Raw genomic sequence first — 23,316 nt, 5'->3', positions numbered from 1 at the left:
CAGTAAGTGTAATGCCAGGCTTGAAGACAAAAAGTCTTATTTCAGAACCTGGTCTTTCATCCTCTGTGATTTGTACATAAGTAAGTGGTAAGTGGTATCTAGTATCATTGAAAAAGGCAGTTTTGCTGAAGTTTAAGCACAGTGTTGATTCATCATATAACAATTTCGGGTGTACCATTTGTAATTTAACTTACTCCAGTGATGCTGCTGCTGCTGCTAAGTTGCTTCAGTTGTGTGCAACTCTGTGTGACCCCATAGACAGCAGCCCACCAGGCTCCTCTGTCCACGGGATTTTCCAGGCAAGAGTACTGGAGTGGGTTGCCATTGCCTTCTCCGAGTCCAATGATGAATAATGTTCAAAATATTTTAGCACTAATATTTTGATTATCCTTCATAATTTCAACTACTACAGACATTTTTCATTGAAAGCAAATTATTTAAAGCCACAAATTGATGTATTCTTTGTACATCTAAATATTTAAACATTTGTAAAAGTTAAACTATTCCAGAAGTTAAATATCAATTTTAAGTTAGATCTTTCAATTGTTTTTCCCGCAAATAAAAGAGCTAATTAATTAATCAGTGACAGAATTCTGAGAAGCTGAAAATATAAAGTTAATACCAAAATATAATACTTTGCAGTCACTATGCAAGAAAATATTTTTCAAATCTGCTAGATGTCTTTAGGAGAATCAGTAAGCTTATGGATACAGAATAACTAATAAAACTACTTTATAGGTTTAAATATAACACATAGAAGAAATTTTACTTATTAAATTTGTCATGTTATTTATTTATATTATAGTTATAAGAAAACACATATGAAAAATATTTCTCCAGCTTTTAGAATGCTTCTCAGGGGTAAAGAATCTCCCTGCAATGCAAGTGAGGCAGGAGATGTTGGTTCTATCCGTGGGTCAGAAAGATCCCCTGGAGTAGGAAATGGCAACCTACTCCATTATTCTTGCTTAGAAAAGCACCATGGACAGAGGAGCCTAGTGGGCGACACAGAACTTAGCGACTGAACAACAGTAAGACACATCCATTATGTTTTCCATTACCATTCAGTTCAGTTCAGTTCAGTCGCTCATTCGTGTCCAACTCTTTGCAACCCCATGGACTGCAGCACCCCAGGCTTCCCTGTCCATCACCAACTCCTGGAGCTTGCTCAAACTCATGTCCATCGAGTCGGTGATGCCATCCAACCATGTCTGTTGTCGCCTTCTCCTCCTGCTTTCAATTCCTCCCAGCATCAGGGTCTTTTCCAGTGAGTCAGTTCTTCACATCAAGTGGCCAAGGTATTGGAGTTTCAGCTTCAGCATCAGTCCTTCCAATGAATAGTCAGGACTGATCTCCTTTAGGATGGACTGGTTGGATCTTCTTGCAGTCCAAGGAACTCTCAAGAGTCTCCTCCAACACAGCAGTTCAAAAGCATCGATTCTTCGGCACTCAGCTTTCTTTATAATCCAACTCTCACATCCATACAGGACTATTGGAAAAACCATAGCCTTGACTAGATGGACCTTTGTTGGCAAAGTAATGTCTCTGCTTTTTAATATGCTGTCTAGGTTGGTCATAACTTTTCTTCCAAAAAGCAAGCATCTTTTAATTTCATGGCTGCAGTCACCACCTGCAATGATTTTGGAGCCCCCCAAAAGTATAGTCTGTCTCTGTTTCCATTGTTTCTCCATCTATTTGCCATGAAGTGATGGGACCAGATGCCATGATCTTCGTTTTTTGAATGTTGAGCTTTAAGCCAGCTTTTTTCACTCTCCTCTTTCACTTTCATTAAGAGGCTCTTTAGTTCTTTGTTACTTTCTGCCGTAAGGGTGGTGACATCTGTATATCTGTGGTTATTGATATTTCTCCCAGCAATCTTCATTCTAGCTTGTGCTTCATCCAGCCCAGTATTTTGCATGATATACTCTGCATATAAGTTAAATAAGCAGGGTGACAATAGATAGCCTTGACATACTCCTTTCCCGATTTGGAACCAGTCTGTTGTTCCATGTCCAGTTTTAACTGCTGCTTCTTGACTTGAATACAAATTTGTTGGAAGATGGGTAAGGTGGTCTGGTATTCCCATCTCTTTCAGAATTTTCCACAGTTTATTCTGATCCACACAGTCAAAGGCTTTGGCATAGTCAATAAAGCAGAAGTAGATGTTTTTCTGGAACTCTTTTGCTTTTTCGATGATCCCAGCAGATGTTGACAATTTGGTCTCTGGTTCCTCTGCCTTTCCTAAAACCAGTTTGAACATCTGGAAGTTCCCTGTTCACATATTGTTGAAGCCTGGCTTAGAGAATTTTGAGCGTTACTTTACTAGCGTGTGAGATGAGTGCAATTGTGTGGTAGTTTGAGCATTCTTTGACATTGCCTTTCTTTGGGATTGGAATGAAAACTGACCTTTTCCAGTCCTCTGGCCACTGCTGAGTTTTCCAAATTTGCTGGCATATTGAGTGCAGCACTTTCAGAGCATCATCTTTTAGGATTTGAAATAGCTCAGCTGGAATTCCATCACCTCCACTAGATTTGTTCGTAGTGATGCTTCCTAAGGCCCACTTGGCTTTGCATTCTAGGATGTTTGGCTCAAGGTGAATGATCACACCATCATGATTATCTGGGTCATGAAGATCATTTTTGTATAGTTCTGTGTATTCTTGCCACCTCTTCTTAATATCTTTTGCTTCTGTTAGGTCCATACCATTTCTGTCCTTTATTGGGCCCATCTTTGAATGAAATGTTCCCTTGGTATCTCTAATTTTCCTGAAGAAATCTCTAGTCTTTCCAGTTCTATTGTTTGCTCTACTTTTTGGATTGATCACTGAGGACGACTGTCTTATCTCTCCTTGTTGTTCTTTGGAACTCTGCATTCAAATGGGTATATCTTTCCTTTTCTCCTTTGTCTTTAGCTTCTCTTCTTTTCTCAGCTATTTGTAAGGCTTCTCAGACAACCATTTTGCATTTCTTTTTCTTGGGGATGGTCTTGATCACTACCTCCTGTACAATGTCACAAACCTCCGTCCATAGTTCTTCAGGTACTCTGTCTATCAGATCTAATCCCTTCAATCTATTTTTCACTTCCACTGTATAATCGTAAGGAATTTGATTTAGGTCATACCTGAATGGTCTAGTGGTTTTCCCTACATATACATGTATGTGTAAAAGACATCCATTATGTTTTCCATTACCATTGCATATACATGTATGTGCATAATAACTTTCTTTTGGGTCTATTACCAGGATCATGTTTGTCTTTCTTGAATAATTAATGTACTTACTGCAACTATATATTCTTTGTATTTCTCCTTTTTCTCTATCAGAATCTAAGCTATTCAGTTTCTTCAGTTGAAATTGCTATCCTTATCCTATGCAGAGATTTTCCTTACTTGTGTATTTGACTTATTATAATAAACACTTTACTTGTTATTACAAAGAAATCTATATTAATTTTAGAAATATAATACAAAGCAATGAAATAGAAGCAACTGTAATTTCTATGTTGGCACCATAACATTCCTTTTTGATGTCTTTTAATTTCAAGTGTGAGTTTCCAATGTCAGTTTAGTTGGTAAATAATTACAATTTATTATACAACTATACTATATTTTATATACAGTCCTCTAATGTTGGACATTTAAAGTATTTCCAGTATTGCTATTTAAAATAATTTTGAAGTAAATGTTATACAAGTTCTTCTTTTGACAAATAGCTTATTAACTCTACAGGGTAGATTTCTAGCAGTATGTGTTGTGATTCAGACTCTATCTACTCAATGTGAATTGTTTAACTTCTCACCGCTAACTGAAGTGAATGAAAATGTCTGTTTCCCTGGACATTAGCCTATCCTAGGTGACATTATTTTTTTCAATAGCCAGTTTAATGTATACCATTTCTTGAAAGCATCTTAAAATTCCTTTAACAGTGGCATAACGTAAATAAGTTACAAGATTGCATAGCCATTTTGGCAGAATTGGGGGAAAAAACCTGAAATAATGGGCATATATGATGTTTCTTGAGTGGACAAATGTTATAAAAGAGATGTTCTAAGGATGAATTGTGAAATTCAAAGATTTTATAATTTGTAAATGTATAAAATTAATACTTAAAAAACTCTAGAAATGTTTTCTCCATTTCTTTTACAGCTCATTATTATGCTTTTGATTCAGATGATAAGTTAAACTGTTTTCTACCTTTAAGATAACTGGACTATTTGTGAAAACACATAGGATAAATACAAATGGAAGACATGTTTGTTTATGTGTTTGTTTTATAATCATTAGCAATTTTATTCTCCAAAATGTTTCATTATACTGAATATATATCATTAAGATCATGATGTGTTTAATGTTACTAAAGGTATTTATAGAGTTTTAGAAGCAGATAGGGAAACCTTAGTGCAGAGATGGTTCCACAATATAACCTCAACGATGTTTAGGTGGAGATTTAGGGAAAAACAGAAAAGGCATAGCTCTGAGGAGTGAGCATCTTAAGGTGGAATATCTATTTTAGACAGCACATAGAGAGACTTCTGCTAATCGTGTCGTGCCAGAGCCTGGAAGCCCATGTGAGACACACTTGGCAGTAATTCACTGTCCCTTGAAGCACAGGGGAAGAAGAGGAGCCAAGAAGTCAGTGCAATACATTTTTATGTGTGAGATTAACATGAAACAATAAAACCTTTAGAGAGAGATGTGTGTTGGCTAGTGTGTGCTGATCTGAATAAAAGGAGAGAATAAAAGCACAGAGGTTAGTCAACTAACTTTTGTAAAAAATACAACTCAGCTTATAAATATATCCAAGTTCACAGAGCAAGGAAACAACAAAGGTAGAATTCTAATTCCAGTCTTTCTGACACCAAAATATGTAGGTATTAGCAAGCACTGTAGAGTTCACTGGAGATGGAAAGGATGATAAAGACAATCAGTGTAAAAATGTTGTGGAAGGTCATTCCTTCTGGCTTGAGAAGAAAATTGATGAATTTTTTTTTATTATTATATTGAGGTTGGAATATAACATACGAAATGAAATTAAAGTTCACTGATTGAAAGTTGGAGTTTTCTTGGATCACTTACTAGAAAACTTAGTAAGATTTTGAAATTTGGACCCCTTTAGAAGAAAAAGGTTTATATGTGTGTGTGTATGTGTGTGTGTGTTTGATAGACAGAAGCAGAGAAGAAGCAGAGAGGGAGGGAGGATATGACTATGAATGTTTAGTGAATTAGGGGGAAGCCTCAGGGAGAGCTGCAGGGTAGGAAAAAGTTAAGGAGGTAGGGAATTCAAAGATGAAGAGCTCTACTAAGAAGGTAAGAAGAGCAATGACATTTTGGTTATTTCAGTGATAGGTATTGGAAACATCATCTTACCTTTCATTTGGATAGAAATAAGTAAGTGAATTATACAATTCAGCGTCAGTAGGGTTAATCCTAGCATTGAATGACGTGCGAACATAGGAAAATACTCCATCAGAGAAAGGAAAGGAGATATTGCCACATGAGGCAAGACCATGATTATTAAGGTTTCTTCTCTATTAAGGAAAATGTAAAAGATAAAAAATCAGGAAATTTATGATTACAGTGAACTTTTGAATTTAAAAAAAAATCTCAGTATTAAAGGTTGAAATTTTAGGTTGATAGGAAGGAAGTCATTTTGAAACTTGTTGGTAGAAATTATATTAAAATATATAGTTTAAAAGGTTAGTGTATGCTAAATGTATCATTAGAAGGAAATTAAAGATGGGTAGAGTTGAATAGGAATTTAGTGATTGAAGTGGATGGTTGGGAGACATCTTCCTCTGACACTGAATATAGTCTGCTTTTCTGCTACATCACAGTAAGAAGATTGCAAAGGATGCAGAATACTGGGAAGATCAGTTCTTATATTTTGTCATTCTCAGTTTCAATAGCCATCTTCTAATTTATATGTTCCAAAGAAAAGGTAGTTTTTAAAGGTGTCCCTTTCAGTTTTTCTGAATGAGGTGAGAGAAGAAAGCAACTTATTCGGCGCTGATTCTGGGCCAAAAACTGCTCTGATTATGAGAGCACTGATATGAGACTCTCTGATTATGAGACTGTGGTTGCTTTCAAGGAGCCAAGAGACTTAGTGATTATCCCCCTAAGGCAAGCATCTTCTGTCTTCTGATTAACAAGCCCCTTCTATAATGTTCCAACACTCAAAATCAGTCCTTTGTCTAAAAAATGATTTTTTAAAAAAAGTAAAAATTTAAATAAATTATTCTTGTTTTTTCCATCCTTCTTTTGTTGTCAAAATTTGAACTTATTTCATCATCTATGTAAATAAGGTCAGAATAATGATATTATTAGTTATTCTCTTAGGCTATATTATAGAAATGAATATATCGTCTGATTCAGCTCTATTTCTCTTCTGTATCGGGCTTCCCTTGTGGCTCAGCTGGTAAAGAATCCACCTGCAATGCAGGTAGACCTGGGTTCGATCCCTGGGTTGGGAAGATTCCCTGGAGAAGGGAAAGGCTACCCACTCCAGTATTCTGGTCTGAAGAATTCCATGGGCTGTATAGTCCATAGGGTCCTAAAGAGTCGGATATGCCTGAGTGATTTTCACTTTCACTTCACTTTCAATTCTGTATCAGTATTCTTAAAGAACGCCAATGATTATAAATCTCCAAGTAAATGGATTTTTCTCAGGTTTCCTTTTTATTTTTTGTGACTTTAAGCCTCACTGACCAACTGTTCCTCCTTTAAATGTTAATTTTATATGCTGTACTTCCGTTCATCTGGACTCTCTCTATTTTCATAACTATATCCTTCATATCTTAATGCCAGAAAACTTGGGATTTCTATAGTCCAGTTGACTCTTCTCTGCATGTTGTTCCATTGTTTTAATTTCCCCATGCTTTAATTACCATCACTCCCCTAAAGGCTTTAATTCTAGTTCCTATTCATTCTAATCAATAAGTATCTCTGATGGTAGAGCTTACCCCAGCTTTCTCATTCCTTCAGTGAACAGACTGATCAAAGCCATCTTGACATTTTTTTAAAGTTCTTTCATTTGTGATCTAAACCCACATCTGTAACTCTGAACCCTTTAGTGGATTCCAGGCTGACATTTCCAAGATGTGCTGCAGTTAGTTTAACCTACCAGACAAAGAGTCGGACACAACTGAGTGACTGAACTGAACTGAACTGAACCAGGTTTAAAAGTTGACCTCCCATCTTCCACATATAATCAAACTGTGGTTTTTCCAGTAGTCATGTATGGATGTGAGAGTTGAACCGTAAAGAAGGTTTAGTGCCGAAGAATGGATTCTTTCCAACTGTGGTGCTGAAGAAGACTCTGTTGAGAGTCCCTTGGACAGCAAGGAGATCAAACCAGTCAATACTAAGGGAAATCACCTCTGAATATTCATTGGAAGAAGTGATGCTGAAGCTGAAGCTCCAGTACTTTGGCCATCTAATGAGAAGAGCTGACTCACTTTCCCTGGTGCTGGGAAACATTGAGGGCAGGAGGAGAAGGGGCAACAGAGGATGAGATGGTTGGATGGCATCATCAACTCAATGGACATGAGTTTGAGCAATCTCCGGGAGATAGTGAAGGACACGGAAGCCTGGCCTGCTGCAGTCCATGGGATCACAAAGAATTGGACACAGCTGAGCGACTGAACAACATCCTTCACCTCAAAACTTGCTTATCACCCTGATTTTTCTCAATTCTGCTATCCTCTCCCCTAATTATGCAGGTTTGACTTTTGTTTTCCACTTTGGCTCCATCATCTTCTCTCTCCTGTTGTCCAATCCATCTGTGAGTTAAAAGCTTTCCCCCACCAGTTCTTTCTCTTTTTTAGTGTAGGAATCATCTTTTCTGATAAGTATTCTTTCTTTTCATAGTATCTAGTATATACAGCCTTGCACACAGCAAATGCTCAAGATATTTTTGTTAGAAGGAGCATCTCATTCTCTTTCTTGTCTATCTGTTGTTAGTACTTGTTCAGAAATGTTGAATCATAATTAAAGTCAATAAAATGAGAATCAGAGCAACATTCTCTTTTTTTCCACCTGTAGCTCAGGTACAACATTTAAACGACCTGAATTCGAATCTGCTGGTTAGAAAAACAGTGCTGTTCTTTGAGTGCTTATAGAACATAAATTCAGTGAAAATCTGCTCAAACCACAACTCTAATTAAAGGTTTTAGCTGCCAAATAATATATTCTGGTTAAAGCCAAGTTAGTATTAAGGAGTGTTTCATGAATAACAGCACAAGCTTTATACTTTGCTTTTGATTTTCTCATGGGAAACTCATGTAAAGGAGAGTGATACCTCCCTGTTGACTTTAACTTTTAGAAATGCAAAGCATGCTGAAATTGTACATAATTCTCTTCTAAAGAAAAGGAAATAGCATTTCAATGGTTTTCCTCAGTGTCTTATTGAGTTATGGTAGGGCACAATTATGTCTGTTAAATTGATTTACCAGATGGAAGGTTACATTTTATATTTAGCTGATTAAGTTGTAGGAGAGTAGAATTGTATCTCTTACCATAAAGATCATATATAAAAGTAAAAAATGTTTTAATTAAGTACATTTTGAAAGTGACTAATTGGAGATTTAAACTGTTTTTCCCCCTTCTATTATTTACATTGCACCAAAAGGGGAAATTGTTCTTAGCAATGGGCTTTATACAGTTGTTATTGAGCTTAATAACTTAATATTTCAAAAGGAATCTGCCTTAAAAAAAATAAAATGTTCCCACTTGAATGAGTTTTGGAAATTGATTGCTTTTGAAGCTATTTAGAATATACAAAGTACTCAGCATTTGGGGGTTAAAATAAACGATCCTTAACTTACACCCTTACGGAAATTAACAGAAAATTTTTAAAGAAATAAGTTACATTTTTCTCTTTTACTTTCTTTGTTGGATTATTTTACAAATAAGTAAATATATTAATTAAAATCTTACCTTTGTATAAAAATGATATCTGATATAGTGTTAAATATTAATTTTAAGCAAATTATTTTCTTGGTATTTCTGCTAAATGTTGGGCATATATCATTAATAGTTTTCTTTAATTTTCTACTTTCTTACCTAAAACAAACTATATATATATCACATACGTATATATAGCACATACATATATATATATAGAACATATATAAATATGTATAGCACAGTGAAATCTGATCTAGTCAGAGCCAGTATTTTAGAATATTCAGACTTCCAAAGCAGTGCCAGGTTTGGGATCCTTTAGACTGCTCTATTGACTTCTTATGGCTCCTGTAATAAATTAGCACAAACTTAGTTACTTAAAACAACACATATTTATGATCTTACTGTACTTGGAGCAAGTCTGTCTCATTGCTTTTTCCAGTTTCTGGAGGTTGCCCACACTCTCTGGCTTCTGGCCTCCTCTCCATCTTCAAACCCATCAATGATTAGTTGGTCTTTGTTGCAGTGTATCACTCTCATACTTCTGCCTTTTCCATATTTTCAGAGAACCCTTGTGATTATATTCAGTTCAGTTCAGTTCAGTCGCTCAGTCATGTCTGACTCTTTGCGACCCCATGAAGCGCAGCACGCCAGGCCTCCCTGTCCGTCACCAACTCCCAGAGTTCACTCAAACTCACGTCCATCGAGTCGGTGATGCCATCCAGCCATCTCATCCTCTGTCGTCCTCTTCTCCTCCTGCCCCCAATCCCTCCCAGCATCAGAGTCTTTTCCAATGAGTCAACTCTTCGCATGAGGTGGCCAAAGTTCTGGAGTTTTAGCTTTCGCATCAGTTGTTCCAAAGAACACCCAGGACTGATCTCCTTTAGAATGGACTGGTTGGATCTCCTTGCAGTCCAAGGGACTCTCAAGAGTCTTCTCCAACACCACAGTTATATTAGCCCACCTGAAAAATCCAGGATAATCTCATCTTTAAACCTGCTGATTAGCAATCTTAAATCCATTTGCAACCTTAATATCTTTTTACCTTGTAATGTGACAGTCACAAATTCTGGGGAGTAGGACATAGACTTCTTTGCCCTGGGAACATTATTCTGCCTGACACAACTCCAGCATTTATTGTTTGTAGATTTTTTGTTGATGGCCATTTTGACTGGTATAAGGTGTTATCTCCTGGCAGTTTTGATTTGCATTTCTCTAATAATTAGCGGTGTTGGGCATCTTTTCATGGGCCTCTCAGCCATCTGTATGTCTTCTTTGGAGAAATGTTTATTTAGGTCTTCTGCTCATTGTTTGATTGCACTGTTTGTTTTTATGATATTGAGCTACATGAGCTGCTTGTTGGTTGCATCATTTGCAAATATTTTCTCCTGTTCTGTGGGCTGTCTTTTTTGTTTGTCTGTTTTACTTATGGTTTCCTTTGCTGTGTAAAAGCTTTTGAGTTTAATTAGGTCTCCTTGGTTTATTTTTGTTTTTATTTCTATTACTCTGGGAGACCGATTGACAAAGATGCTGTTGTGATTTATTTTCAGAGAGTGTTCTGCCTGTGTTCCTCTAAGAATTTGATGATATCCAGTCTTAGGTTTCGGAGAAGGCAATGGCATCCCACTCCAGTACTCTTGCCTGGAAAATCCCATGGATGGAGGCGCCTGGCAGGCTGCAGTCCATGGGGTTGCTGAGGGTCGGACATGACTGAGCGACTTCACTTTCACTTTTCACTGTAATGCATTGGAGAAGGAAATGGCAACCCACTCCAGTGTTCTTGCCTGGAGAATCCCAGGGATGACGGAGCCTGGTGGGCTGTCATCTATGGGGCCTCACAGAGTCAGACATGACTGAAGTGACTTAGCAGCAGCAGCAGCAGTCTTACATTTAGGTCTTAATCCATTTTGAGTTTATTTTTTGTGTATGATGTTAAATAGTGTTCTAAATTCATTTTTTACATATTTACACATCCAGTTTTCCCAGCACCATTTTTTGAAAAGATTGTCTTTCCTCCATTGTATAGTCTTGCATTCTTTGTCATAGATTGATTCGCCATAGGTGTGTGACTTTATTTCTGGACTTTCTATCCTATTTCATTGATCCATATTTCTATTTTTTTTCCTGGTACCATACTAGTTTCAAGACTGGAACTTTGTAGTATAGTATGAAGTTAGGGAGCCTGATTCTTCCAGCTCTGTTTTTCTTTCTCAAAATTACTTTGGCTATTCGGGGTCTTTTGTGTCACTGTGCAAATTTTAAGATTTCTTATTCTAGTTCTGTGAAAAATGCCATAGGTAATTTGGTAGGAATTGCGTTGAGTCTGTAGATTGCTTTGGTTAATATAGTCATTTTCACAGTATTGATTCTTCCAATCCAAGAACATCGTATATCTTTCCATTAGTGTTGTCTCCAATTTCTTTCATTACTGTCTTAGAGTTTTCTGAGTACAGGTCCTTTGGGTGACTGCTTTTACATGGTTATAACTGGACAAGTCAGAAGAAAATGAAGTAAACAAGTGAAATAAAAGCTAGAGAATGATGTTACAGTTTTATGGGAGTGAGCTAAACATTTTCAGATAAACATCAGAGACAAAAATTTCAAAGTCATATATTTGAAGAAAGTAGGTTGTACAGTGTCTAAAATGTGATGGTGATTTACTCTGTTTACTATTTTAATCAATACTCTTGAACTCTTTAAAGTCAGAAGAATGGATATTATTGTCCATATTTTCAGGCAGGAAAATTGAGGCACAGAGACATTGGATAATAATAAAACTTGACCCAAGTCACATAGTTATCATCACAGTCAAGACTGGAAAATAGCTCCAGACTCTTATGAGTATAAACAAGGTAAGTTCATGCTGATAGCACAAATGTGTACAATAAAGTTTAGATTTATGGTGATACTCAAGTAGTTATCAGAAGATTGGTATTAGTTTTCCAACCATACAATCCTGACTGTCAGAGTTTCTGGAAAGAATTATGTGCTATTCTACCATGTGCTCCCATCAAATATAGGGTCACCCCAGTGCAGATCTATAGGACATAAATAAAACTATGAAATATGCATGAAATATTACACTGCATACTTCACAGTTTTATTTGTCTCCTATACTAGATGTATTATTTTTTAATTATGTGTTTATTTATTTAGGGCAGTGCTGAGTCTTCTATTGTTTATTATTTTTTTTTATTTATTTGGGGTTGTGCTGTGTGAGCTTTCCTCTAGTTGTGACAAGCTTCTAACTAAACTAATTAGCTTATTACTGAAAGAAGATTAACAGCATAAGTAATTAATTTTGAATTTTAAGTATGAAATTTTAGAACTCAAGAGGACTTTTAGAAACATGCCCCTAGTCTAGTTTGTTTTATTGAAGTGATAATCCAAAATTTTGCTTTATTTTCAGAATACAGATTTTCAAAATTTATTTCTGCTTTTACGTAAATAAAATATCTTACATTTGAAAAAATAAAGCATATAAGGGAATTAACATAGAAAGGTATTTTGTATGTGATGTGGATTTCCTTGACTCCAAACATGGTATTTTTGATGCTTGCCAGACAAATGAAATTCCTCTGGCATTCCACAGCTGATCTATAAGGCCTCTTGCCATGAAGTTTAACATCAAGAAATTCTTACAAATTAGAAAAGCTGAAGTTCAGCTAGTTCTCTTCTCAACAACATTTGAAACCCAGTCTTTTACTCTAAGTTTCCTTTCATGCTTGAATATATGGGAACATTTCTTTTTTTTGTTCAACAACTATAAAGACACACCATGAGTCTATGTCATTGTTCAGTGCTGAGAAAAGACACAAAATTAATTAATGCATTTGCTGTCCCAAGTGGTATGTGTAGTAGAGTAGTTTCAGTGAAACAGTGACAGTTAGAGCCATATTGCAGTGGCTTGAAGTTAGAAAATGGTGGCGGCAAGTGTAAGGCTACTTTAAAAAAAAAAAAAACTTTACTGTGAATTAAAGTATAAATGCAGAGAGTAGCTAATAATATCTGTATCTCAGGGGGGCTTATTTTTATTTGAATGGGAAAGATCTTAGCATGTCTACATGCTAAGAAGAAAGCCAACATAAGAGGGAGTATAAAGATACAGATTGAATAACCTCTGTTAGCATTTTGAGTTATGTTGGTATAATTGCCTAATTTAGCTAAATTCTGCTTGACATTTATTTTTGAAGCCTTATCTTCATTTAGTATCGCTTCCTCCTCCCCTCCCCCCCAACCTGGCTAGTGTATTTAATCTCCATCCCTTGAATTTGCCAATATCTTCCCCTGGACAGTGTTGCTTCCTCTGCCTGGAACTGAGCTTCCCTCTCACCTCTACCTGTCAGAATCTCCCTCAGTGCCCAGGACTTACCCTCCAGGGAAAGGAATCCCTGCCTCCCAGCTCCAAGGCTCCTCTTACACCTGTCATGTGGCAGTGATCACATTTAGTGTGTTATTTGTTCTTGCTAGGCCATGAATGCCCAGTAGGAAAAATCTCTCTAGTCTATCTTTGAGAAGTTGCCTCAGCACTTAACCACACCCCTTTTCCCATTCATTGATTCATTTGTTCAGTAAATAACTAATGAATTTGACCTATGTAGTAGACACTGTATAAGTGCTGAATAAACAGTGGAAACATAGCTAGATATGTTCCCACTCCTCACAGAACTTTGCAACTTTGGTTCTCAGTATTATTTAATAACTCTTAGCTAAATAAACAATGAAACCAACTGAACAGAATGTTGAATTTAACTATAAAAGTGATGAATTATCTAATCACTTATTATTTGTTTCTATCCAGAATCACAGTATTTGATTAAAATATTTTATCTGTTAAAAATGGTAATTTGTGCTTTAAATGTCATAACATTTTTTTGAAATAATTATTTGTTCTTCTGTCCTAGTATTAAGCACAAAAACAAACCCCAGCACTGAGTAAGCAGTTTGTGTATTCCGTCACTCAGTAGAGTTTTTCAGGGTGCTGCCTAAGCCAGCTGAGCATCAGGCACTGTGGAGAAAACTGCGAGGAAAAGGAAACAGGGTTCAACACAAAGTGCTGCTCTTGGATTGAGGAAGCTCAGGGCTCTGTCATGGGCTTTCAGCTTTAGAGGTGCCTGCTCTGGCTCAGGAGTTGAAGCATTCAGAGATGCTAAGGGAGAATGCCAGCAAGAGCTAATAACCCTTCTGTTCTAGGCTGCATTTCTGTTTCCCAGAAAAAGTGAAAAGTGAAAGTGTTAGTTGCTCAGTTGTGTCTGACTCTTTGTGACCCCATGGACTGTAGCCCACCAGCCTCCTCAGTCCCTGGAATTCTCCAGGCAGGAATACTGGAATTGGTAGCCATTCTCTTCTGCAGGAGATCTTCCTGACCCAGGGATCCAACCTGGTTCTCCCGCATCATGGGCAGATTCTTTACCATCTGAGCCACCAGGGAAGCTCAACCTCCATATTGTTCTCACATACCTCTCTGAGACCTGCTTCCCGGGTCTCTGTAATACTCCTTGCCCTTTATGGTGATTCATTTTTTTCCCCCTAATCGTAAGAACGTGTCATTGTTGTTTTCACATGTGAGGAACCTAAGAATATTTCCATTGATGGGAGGAAATACTCAGAAATATACACATGGCTTCACAGTGATGTGTCCCACTGTTCTGTCTTTGAAAGTAAAACATTGTAGATCACCTAAGTGACCAATGTTATCAAAGGCTTAAATAAAATGGTGCACACTCACATGTATAGGTGGTTAAGTAATACATGGCATATCCTCATAATGTATTTTTAGAAGAATATATAATTGGAAAAGATTCATGATAAAATTTTAAATGAAAGCAGAATAAATAATCATTTTATTTTTTTAAATTTTATTTTATTATTTAACTTTACAATATTGTATTGGTTTTGCCATATATCAACATGAATCCACCACAGGTATACACATGTTCCCCATCCTGAACCCTCCTCCCTCCTCCCTCCCTGTACCATCCCTCTGGGTCATTTTAAAGACTATATAATTACTGGAGAAAAATTCATAATGCATTAAGTGAAGAAACAGGATCTCATTTTCAAATACTTTTATATATACAACGCAAAAGAAACATTATAGTAGGGTATACTCATTTCCCATTTCCAAAATGTGTCCCATTTCCAAAAATTTCAAACATGTATGAAATTTTGAGATGTATGTATGATTCACAAAATTAGAAGAAAGCAATAGATGTCATTATAAAATAAATACACTATAAATTGATTAATATTTACCAGTGTACTTTTTGAAAAAGAATAACTCTCTTTGAACAAATAGTGTCACAATTGATATGTTGTCAATAAGAAGATGAATGGATGTCTACATTAGTATTTCTGAATACTATTATGGTTTTTCCAGGAAATTGCATTTATATATTGCCATAAATGTGGCTAGCTATTAAAAGCTAAAATTTCCCAATAAATGATTTTTTAAAAAACTTTTACATATGAAATATATGTCATTAACTGGTTGTAATTAAAAAGAGTTAGACTAGAAATTTTGTCCCTTGATATCAAAATGCATAAAATCTGATTCATAACATTAAACATTCATGTTATCGAAGCCCCTCAAAAAGCATAAGTTGTGTTAGATATACTCTTTTGTTCTGAATGCTAATTTTAAAAATCCGTAGGCTTGGTCTAATTATAAAATTTTTTAATTAGAGTAACCTATATTTTTAGATCAACTTTAGAGAATTTACACATGTCCCCAGAGTGTCAGTTCATAATTGTAATGACTGTTTGATTGAACAGTTCACATGTGACTAGGCATGCTACAGTGTTAGCATAAAAGAGAGAAATGATTTGGGCAGGAACTAGTCCAGGAAAGCTAATCTTCAGAAAGGACATTCCAAATAGAGTGAATGAGTGATAGATGATGTCTGCTTGGTTCCAAGTGACAGAATGTTATAATACAGAAATGCCAAGATAGGCCTCCGGGTGGGAAATAGCAGGTGAAATCTGGGGAGAGGAGGGGCTAGGTGGATAAGCTGACAGATATCTAGTCCTGCAAAGAATAGACAATGTCAGAGAAGGGATGTGACACTCACAATGGAGCCCCAAATTTCACCTATGATTGTGGTGTTAAATGTGCAGGTGAAATAGTTGAATATCCCCAATATTCATTAATATAAAGGTGCATTTCTTACTCTAGTACTTAATCTTGATAAATCACTAGTAATTTTAATTAGTAATATCAGTATCCATTACTCAATGAAAAATCTTTTCTCCTATGATCACCTCTCTTATGAGAATTAAGAACTTCTTTATACCATGATATGTGGTTATTGAATTTTTGTCTAAACTGTTGGTGTAAAGAATATTCACAAATTAGGATTAAAAATGAATAAAGACAAGATGCACAAAGTAGGTAATCATTCTTAGTAAATGGTAGTATATTTAAGACACACAGTAAATTGAGTAGAAATTATAAACAGGGAGATAAAAGAAGTGAGGAAAATGTGAAAAGTCAATCAGTAAACATAAAGTATTTTAAATATACTGAGTTAAAGATCAGAAAAGGACCACTGTTACTTTTGTTGTTATTATAGATAATACTGCCCTAGGCAAAAGGAATAAACCACTTGTAGCCTTCTGTCTTTGTGCATGCATGCTAAGCTGCTTATCTTTTAATTTTATTTGTTCTTAGTCTTATATATGTACAGAATTATACATTCATTTATTCAACATCTGTCTATTGACCAACTTTTTTGTGATGGCCAGTCAGTTGAACTAGGAACTTCATTCAGCCCCTTTAATCTTCCACCATAGTGTATCTATATATATCATCTCCAATAGATAACAAAATAGCTCATGGAGATCCCAAAACTCACCCAGGATTGCCGGGTTTTAGTACATGAACTAGTTAGCACTGAAATCTGAGTCTACCGTCTGTCTGTGTCAGAGACCTGTTTGCCTCAATAAAAGATAGCTTCTGTGTTTGTATGTGTGTACGTATGCCAAGTGACACTCCCACACTCACATACGCAGTCCGCACATCAATCTCTTAGTGAAATGACAAGTCTGTACCTTATGACTTACTGTGCTTTAGAATCTTAATTTTTTAACCTTTCCGTCTGCTACCTAACTTTAATGCTTTTCTCACTATTTTCACACCCTTTGACACCTAAGTTCATTTTGAAATAGGGAGATCCATATGAGAAGAAAAGATTTCAAATACATTTAACTCGTGAGGCATTTTTCACATGTTTTCTGTTTCCTTTGTTCACTCATTTTTTAAGCAAAAAGAGAAAAAAGTTTTAGTTCTATCATCTTTAATATTTTTTCATTTAAATAATGGTAATTTTTCATGCAGTGTTTTCATCTCAGCAAACAAATACATTCAGTGGGCACACACACTCAAAATTCGCCTTCTGTTTTTGTGATTAATTGAGATGTGGAGAGTGATAGGTGTTGGGTAAAAATAGAAAGGCAATTAGTGCAACTAGGCAGGAAATACATTCAAATATAAGCAAAATGTCTCCCCAGTTAGTGATCTCTTTCTGGGCTCTTGAGGATTTTCATCCCATTAGTAAGTCACTGGAATAGAAATCTTCAGTCTTTGGGGAGACCAGAGCATTGAAAATGGCATTAACTCTTAACTGCAAACTTGAGTCAGCACAATAGGTTATTAATTCTACTGCCTGGGTACGTGTCATGCTGAGTTCAGTGTGTGGGCTTCTGAAATGTTAGGAGTGAGTTTATAAAGCATTATGAGGACTAAATGATGGTTATTTATCATTCCAACCTTGGCCTTCACCACCAAGATACTAATACTTCTGGTGACTCAAAATCAGAAGTGAAATACAGGCGAAAGTTTTTACTGAAACCAATGGACTTGGCCTTTTACTTAGAAAAGTTGTGATTGTATATTTTGAGAAAATAAATTTATGTTGTACTTTATAGAATATCAGTGATTGCTAGTTTTTACAAACCTATGTCCTCAATTGATAAATATATCATTTTGTCTCAAATGTTACCCTGTTGAGAACTGGAATTCAGACTTTTTCTGCACATTTTCATAGCCAATGGAAGTTGACTAGCTTTGATTTGAATGTTTTAAAATAAAATTCTAAATTTAAAATATACTGAAATATTTACTATTTTAAGCTACCTGTAGCACTCCCTGGTTTCTGATAATCTTTTTTTCTTCTGATACTCTCCTACATCCTCTTTGAGAATCTCCAAGATATCATTATCCCCTTTATTTCTCTCTGTGTAGAACAGTTATTAACATCTTCCATTTCCTGATTACTTGCCCCAGAGTTTTCACACTTGGCCATACCATTTGGGTCCAGATAATTCTTTGTTGTGAGGCTGTCCTGTGCATAGTAGGATGTTTAGCAACATCCCTGGGCTCCACCCACTACATTCCTGTAGCAACTCCCCATACTGACAATCAGAGTATCTCCAGACATTGCCAGATGTCCCTGGTGTCAAAATCTTTGCCAGCTGAGAACCACTGGTTTATCTTCTACTAGATATTATTTTGTTTGACTCCACGATAACTTTGCAAAATATGTACAACTGTGTTACTCAGAGTTTTGGCAAGTAACAGAACCCACATGATGCGGGTCATAGGCTTTTATGAAGGGACTGCTTACAACAGCTTGGAGATGTTGAGGCACCTATAAAATAGCTACAGCAGGAAGCCATTCCCACCCCTAGTGCTGAAGAAGCACAGAGAAGAAATAAGGCTGCTAGAGTGCTGGGAAAGCTGGAACCATGGAACGGAGGCTTCGAGAGGGAGATGAAATCAGGAAGAGACAAAGCTAAACCACGCGATGCAGTGCTATAGCAGAGAGAGCATAGGATACGATCTCGAACTCCTTAATTCTTCCATCACTGGCCAGTCTTACTAGTAGGCTGAGTCCAAACAAGACCCAACCAGCAAAGGAATGGGGTGATGCAACCCCAGGATTTGGTCTTGTGATCTCAGAGAAAGAAGGAAAATGCAATCTATTGGGACGTATGGAGGAAAAAAGAAGGAAAAACAAACTATCTCCATTTTAACATGAGAAACTGAGATTTAAAGATATAAAGTAATTCATCCAAAGTCAAATACCAAATGCATAAACAGGCACTTAAAGCACATCTGTTTCACTCCATAAACTACAACAGTATCTTCATAGCCGACTTTCATGAATGAGCAGACTGATAGTAGATGATAGATGCGAAACCAAAATCCCGTTCTTATACCTACTCTGATGTCCACTTTTTTTTTTTTAATGTTGACTATAGAAAGCTATTTAAAAGATGAATATCCAGCTCATTCTCAAATAGATACATAGGAACAAAAATTTTCTGCTGACCTGTGAAGTCATTTTCTGAAAAGCTTATGGAATTCTAGGTTTCCTGTAGAATGTTTAAGTGGCACATGCTGGTTTACCAAGCTGTTGTCACATTTTCATCTTTACTGCAGATATTCCGCCCTGGCTAGTGCAATGTGTGAGGAGAAGAAGGACTAGACTGGGTATCAGGGGATTTGGGGCTCAGTCCCAGCTCTGTCATTCCTACCCTGGCAGTAGCAGCAATAAAAAAAATGACCTAAACCAAAATCACTGCAGGTGGTGACTGCAGCCATGAGATTAAAAGACGCTTGCTCCTTGGAAGAAAAGCTATGACCTACCTAGATGGCACATTAAAAAGCAGAGACACTACTTTGCCAACAAAGGTCCATCTAGTCAAGGCTATGGTTTTCGCAGTGGTCATGTATGGATGTGAGAATTGGACTATAAAGAAAGCTGAGCACTGAAGAATTGGTGGTGTTGGAAAAGACTTTTGAGAGTCGCTTGGACTGCAAGGAGATCCAACCAGTCCATCCTAAAGGAAATCAGTCCTGAATATTCATTGGAAGGACTGATGTTGAAGCTGAAACTCCAGTACTTTGGCCACCTGATGCGAAGAACTGACTCATTGGAAAAGACCCAGATGCTGGGAAAGATTGAAGGTAGGAGGACAAGGGGATAACAGAGGATGAGATGGTTGGTTGATATCACCGACTCGATGGATGTGAGTTTGAGCAAGCTCTGGGAGTTGGTGATGGACAGGGAAGCCTGGCGTGCTGCAGTCCATGGAGTCGCAAAGAGTTGGACACAACTGAGCAACTGAATTGAACCGAAACCTTTTTCTTCCCTTTGGCATTCACCCAGATCTTCATAGTTATTCTTAGGTATCTAATCCTGTGGCCAAAGTTCTGTGAAATAAGGAAGATGTTAGAGTTTCACATTTGAATTCACAAATGTAGAGCCAGGCTCAGAAAGCACTAAAATCGCACTGAAAATCTCATAGGTGGGATGTGTGGTCCCGATTCCACATATTCCTGCTGAAACATGGTGCCTTTTCTATTCCATCTTTGAAGTGATGAATCAATTGGTTTAGTCCCTCTGGAGAGCCAGTCTGTAACATCCGAATCCATTAGACTTCATCATAAAGTCATGTCTAGATCAAGATCTAAGAATCTGTGGTTTTTATCCTAGGCTTATAAGCAAGATGACAGCAGATGCCAATATATTAATAGCATATAGGGATTCATTTTTTTTTATTTGAAATGGAATATATATATTAACCTACAGCTTATCAGAGACAAAATTGGTGTTTTTTAAGGCATTTAAAAATAAATATATGAGGGTGGGTGTGTGTATGTTAGTCACTCAATCATGTCCTACTCTTTGCAACCCCATGGTCTGTAGCCCGCCTGGCTCCTCTGTCCATGGAATTTTCCAGGCAAGGATACTGGAATGGGTAGCCATTCCCTACTCCAGGGGAATCTTCCCAACCCAGGAATCAAACCTGGGTCTCCTGCATTGCAGGCAGATTCTTTTCCATCTGAGCCACCAGGGAAGCCCAAGTATCGGGGGTGAGGCTGGGGATCTAAGTGAAATAGTATATAGTTCCATCTTCCCCTTTATTCACAGGTATGTTGGATGCTAGTAATTCAGACTCAGTCTTCTTTGCTAAAATCAAGTGGGTTAAGGAATGTCTGCACTCCTGGAAAGTCTGGCAAGAACTTTAATCCTTCCCCCAAACTATTACCCTTCTTTGCTTCAAGGTTGGAGGCCCAGGAAGTAAGACCTTTGTGGTCTCTAGTCCCTGGGCTTCTTGTACTCATTCCTGATTTCTACCCTTATCTCCTGCCCATTTTCTACTTTTACAATATTTCCAGGTCCCCATTTTTTTTTTTACTTTTTTAAAGTTTGGGGGCATAAAATCAGCTGTAAACCTCCCCTCCCTCAATTTAACTTTTTAATTTTCTCTAGCCAGTTCCAAGAAAATCTAGGATTCTCATCCAAGGTAGATCTAAAAAGAGAGGGGTGAGTGAGAGAAGAACAAAGAGGAAACTAAAGTATTTGATATCAAAAATAAATAAATGAGTAATAGAAGATTGTAAATTCTACTTTTGATATCCTCTGTAGTTGGGCAGAACTATAAAATTCCTTCAAAGAAATCATTTTATCTGCTCCAGAATTCTAGCTACCTTATAACATTGTTCCTGATATATGTGATTAGTAATGCTTTGGAAAATCAGTTCTATATTTGTTCTGCTGTTCCTACATAAAGAAAGGTTGAAGAGCAGTATTTTCAGTGTTAGAAGTTTACACGTGAGCTAGGTTATCTGGGTACAGATGCTGGCTTCATCATCCCTTTTTACTGTGATGACTTTGGGCAAGTTACTTACATCTCCATGTTTTGGTTTCCTCACTGATACAATCAAAGTGTGAGTAGACTCTGTCCCATTAGATTTTCTGTGGTTAAAGAAGTTAATATTGACAAAGATTTCAGGACAATAGTGGAACATAGTGATCACTATATAAATGTTAGTTGTCTTCAGAAGCATTGTTTTCCTAATTATCATCATCACCACCGCCTCCATCATCATTGATTTCTACTACAGAATCAATACAATGTTTCCATTCTTCTAAAGTACAATCACTTCAAAACTTTATGCATGAAGATAAATTATAGAGCATCACTCTTTAGAATAGTGTAACCAAAGAAACACATATGTATGAATAATGTACTTTTGTATTTTGGAATATATAACCTAACTCAGAACTTTACCTATAAGAATTGGCCACCCTTCCTTTCTAACTGTGTATTCACTGTATACGAAGGTTTACTCATAGTGATTCTACTTGGTTTGTGTTATTATACTAAGTGTATTTTCCCAGGATTTCAGGTTAAAAACTACTGACATTGAAATATTTCAGGAGTCAGAATTAGACATAAATTATTTTCTGCAGAGGTGTCTTCCTATTACCAGAAGTCAGCCAAGAGTCTCTAAAATCACATTAGGGTACTGTTTTTAGTGGTTCTTGAGTTTCACCCTTGAGAGAATTAAAAGAACTGACAGTGAAGTATAATAAATCTTATTCTGACCCAAACACTCTCAGTCATTTAACTTCCCATTAACAATTCCAGTTCTACTAGATAATAGGTAGAAAGCATATTTTTACTCTCTTTTCACTTTACATTTAGAAATGTAGAATAATATTTCACACATTTCATAAAAATAATTATGACATTTGTCTGTTTAATTAATTTCTAATCAATGCCTTATTTATATGCTTGGGTTTTAATTTGACATGAGAAGGGACCAAGAAGAGGGTGAGCCTTTATTTTTTTTTTTTTACACAGGAGCAATTGGCTCTCCATTTTTTAATTTTTATCTATTTTCTTTGTCTCAATTCCCAGCCTCTGAGCCCAACTTGAAGGTGCGGTCCAGGTTAAAACAGAAAGTGGCAGAGAGGAGAAGCAGCCCCTTACTCAGGCGGAAGGATGGAAATGTTGTCACTTCATTCAAGAAGCGAATGTTTGAGGTGACAGGTAATTGAGGACTGGGTAGATACACACTGGAGAAAAAAAAAAAAAAAAAACTGCTGCCAGTAGGAATGAAACAAAATTAGCTTAGAATAAATATACCTGCTGTATATTAAAATTTATTTTGAAGAGAAACATTTCTTGAAAGGAAGTTATATTGAAAACTCACAAGTAGTTCAGTAAACCTTGCCATGCATTCACCAGCTGTGTTAAACAGGAAATGAATGAAAAACAGAACTATATGTCAATAGGCATAACTAGGGAATGCCAGAGCTCACCTTAATCTTTTCAGAAACAAGCAGTCCATTTTGGGAATGCCAAGCCAAAGAATATAACTTTTAATGAAATTTGATCAGAAATGAGCAGAGGGAGGTTCAAGAAGAATACTTCCCCCATACTCAGACATTAATGTACAGAATACATCTGGGAAAATTAAACTATGTGAAACAGCAAAACCTTCACTTTTCAACAAATTTACAGAACTCATAAATGACATTATGTGTTTACTAGTGAACTGGGACTTGTGGCAGGAGGGGATATATTATTGCCTTTTATGAAGGGAAAGAAACTGTCATTT

General features: G+C 36.6%; 1 protein-coding gene across 9 annotated transcripts in view; it reads left to right on the top strand.

Moving 5' to 3' along the window:
* HDAC9 (histone deacetylase 9) overlaps positions 1–23,316 on the top strand; it is a 1,025,726-nt gene that overhangs the window by 575,099 nt on the left and 427,311 nt on the right. For 6 of the 9 annotated variants that reach the window (XM_010835593.1, XM_010835590.1, XM_010835591.1 and 3 more), the window contains one exon: positions 22,614–22,745. The exons of the other annotated variants lie outside the window; for them this stretch is intronic. In XM_010835593.1, the coding sequence (XP_010833895.1) occupies positions 22,614–22,745 (132 nt within the window). The remainder of the gene's footprint in view (positions 1–22,613; positions 22,746–23,316) is intronic. 9 annotated transcript variants of the gene reach the window in all.

This window comes from Bison bison, unplaced genomic scaffold (assembly GCF_000754665.1).
Source record: "Bison bison bison isolate TAMUID 2011002044 unplaced genomic scaffold, Bison_UMD1.0 scf7180017864044, whole genome shotgun sequence".
In the NCBI taxonomy this organism is placed as follows: domain Eukaryota; kingdom Metazoa; phylum Chordata; class Mammalia; order Artiodactyla; family Bovidae; genus Bison; species Bison bison.
Note: the sequence above shows the minus strand (reverse complement) of the source record. Positions and strands in the feature narration are given on the sequence as shown.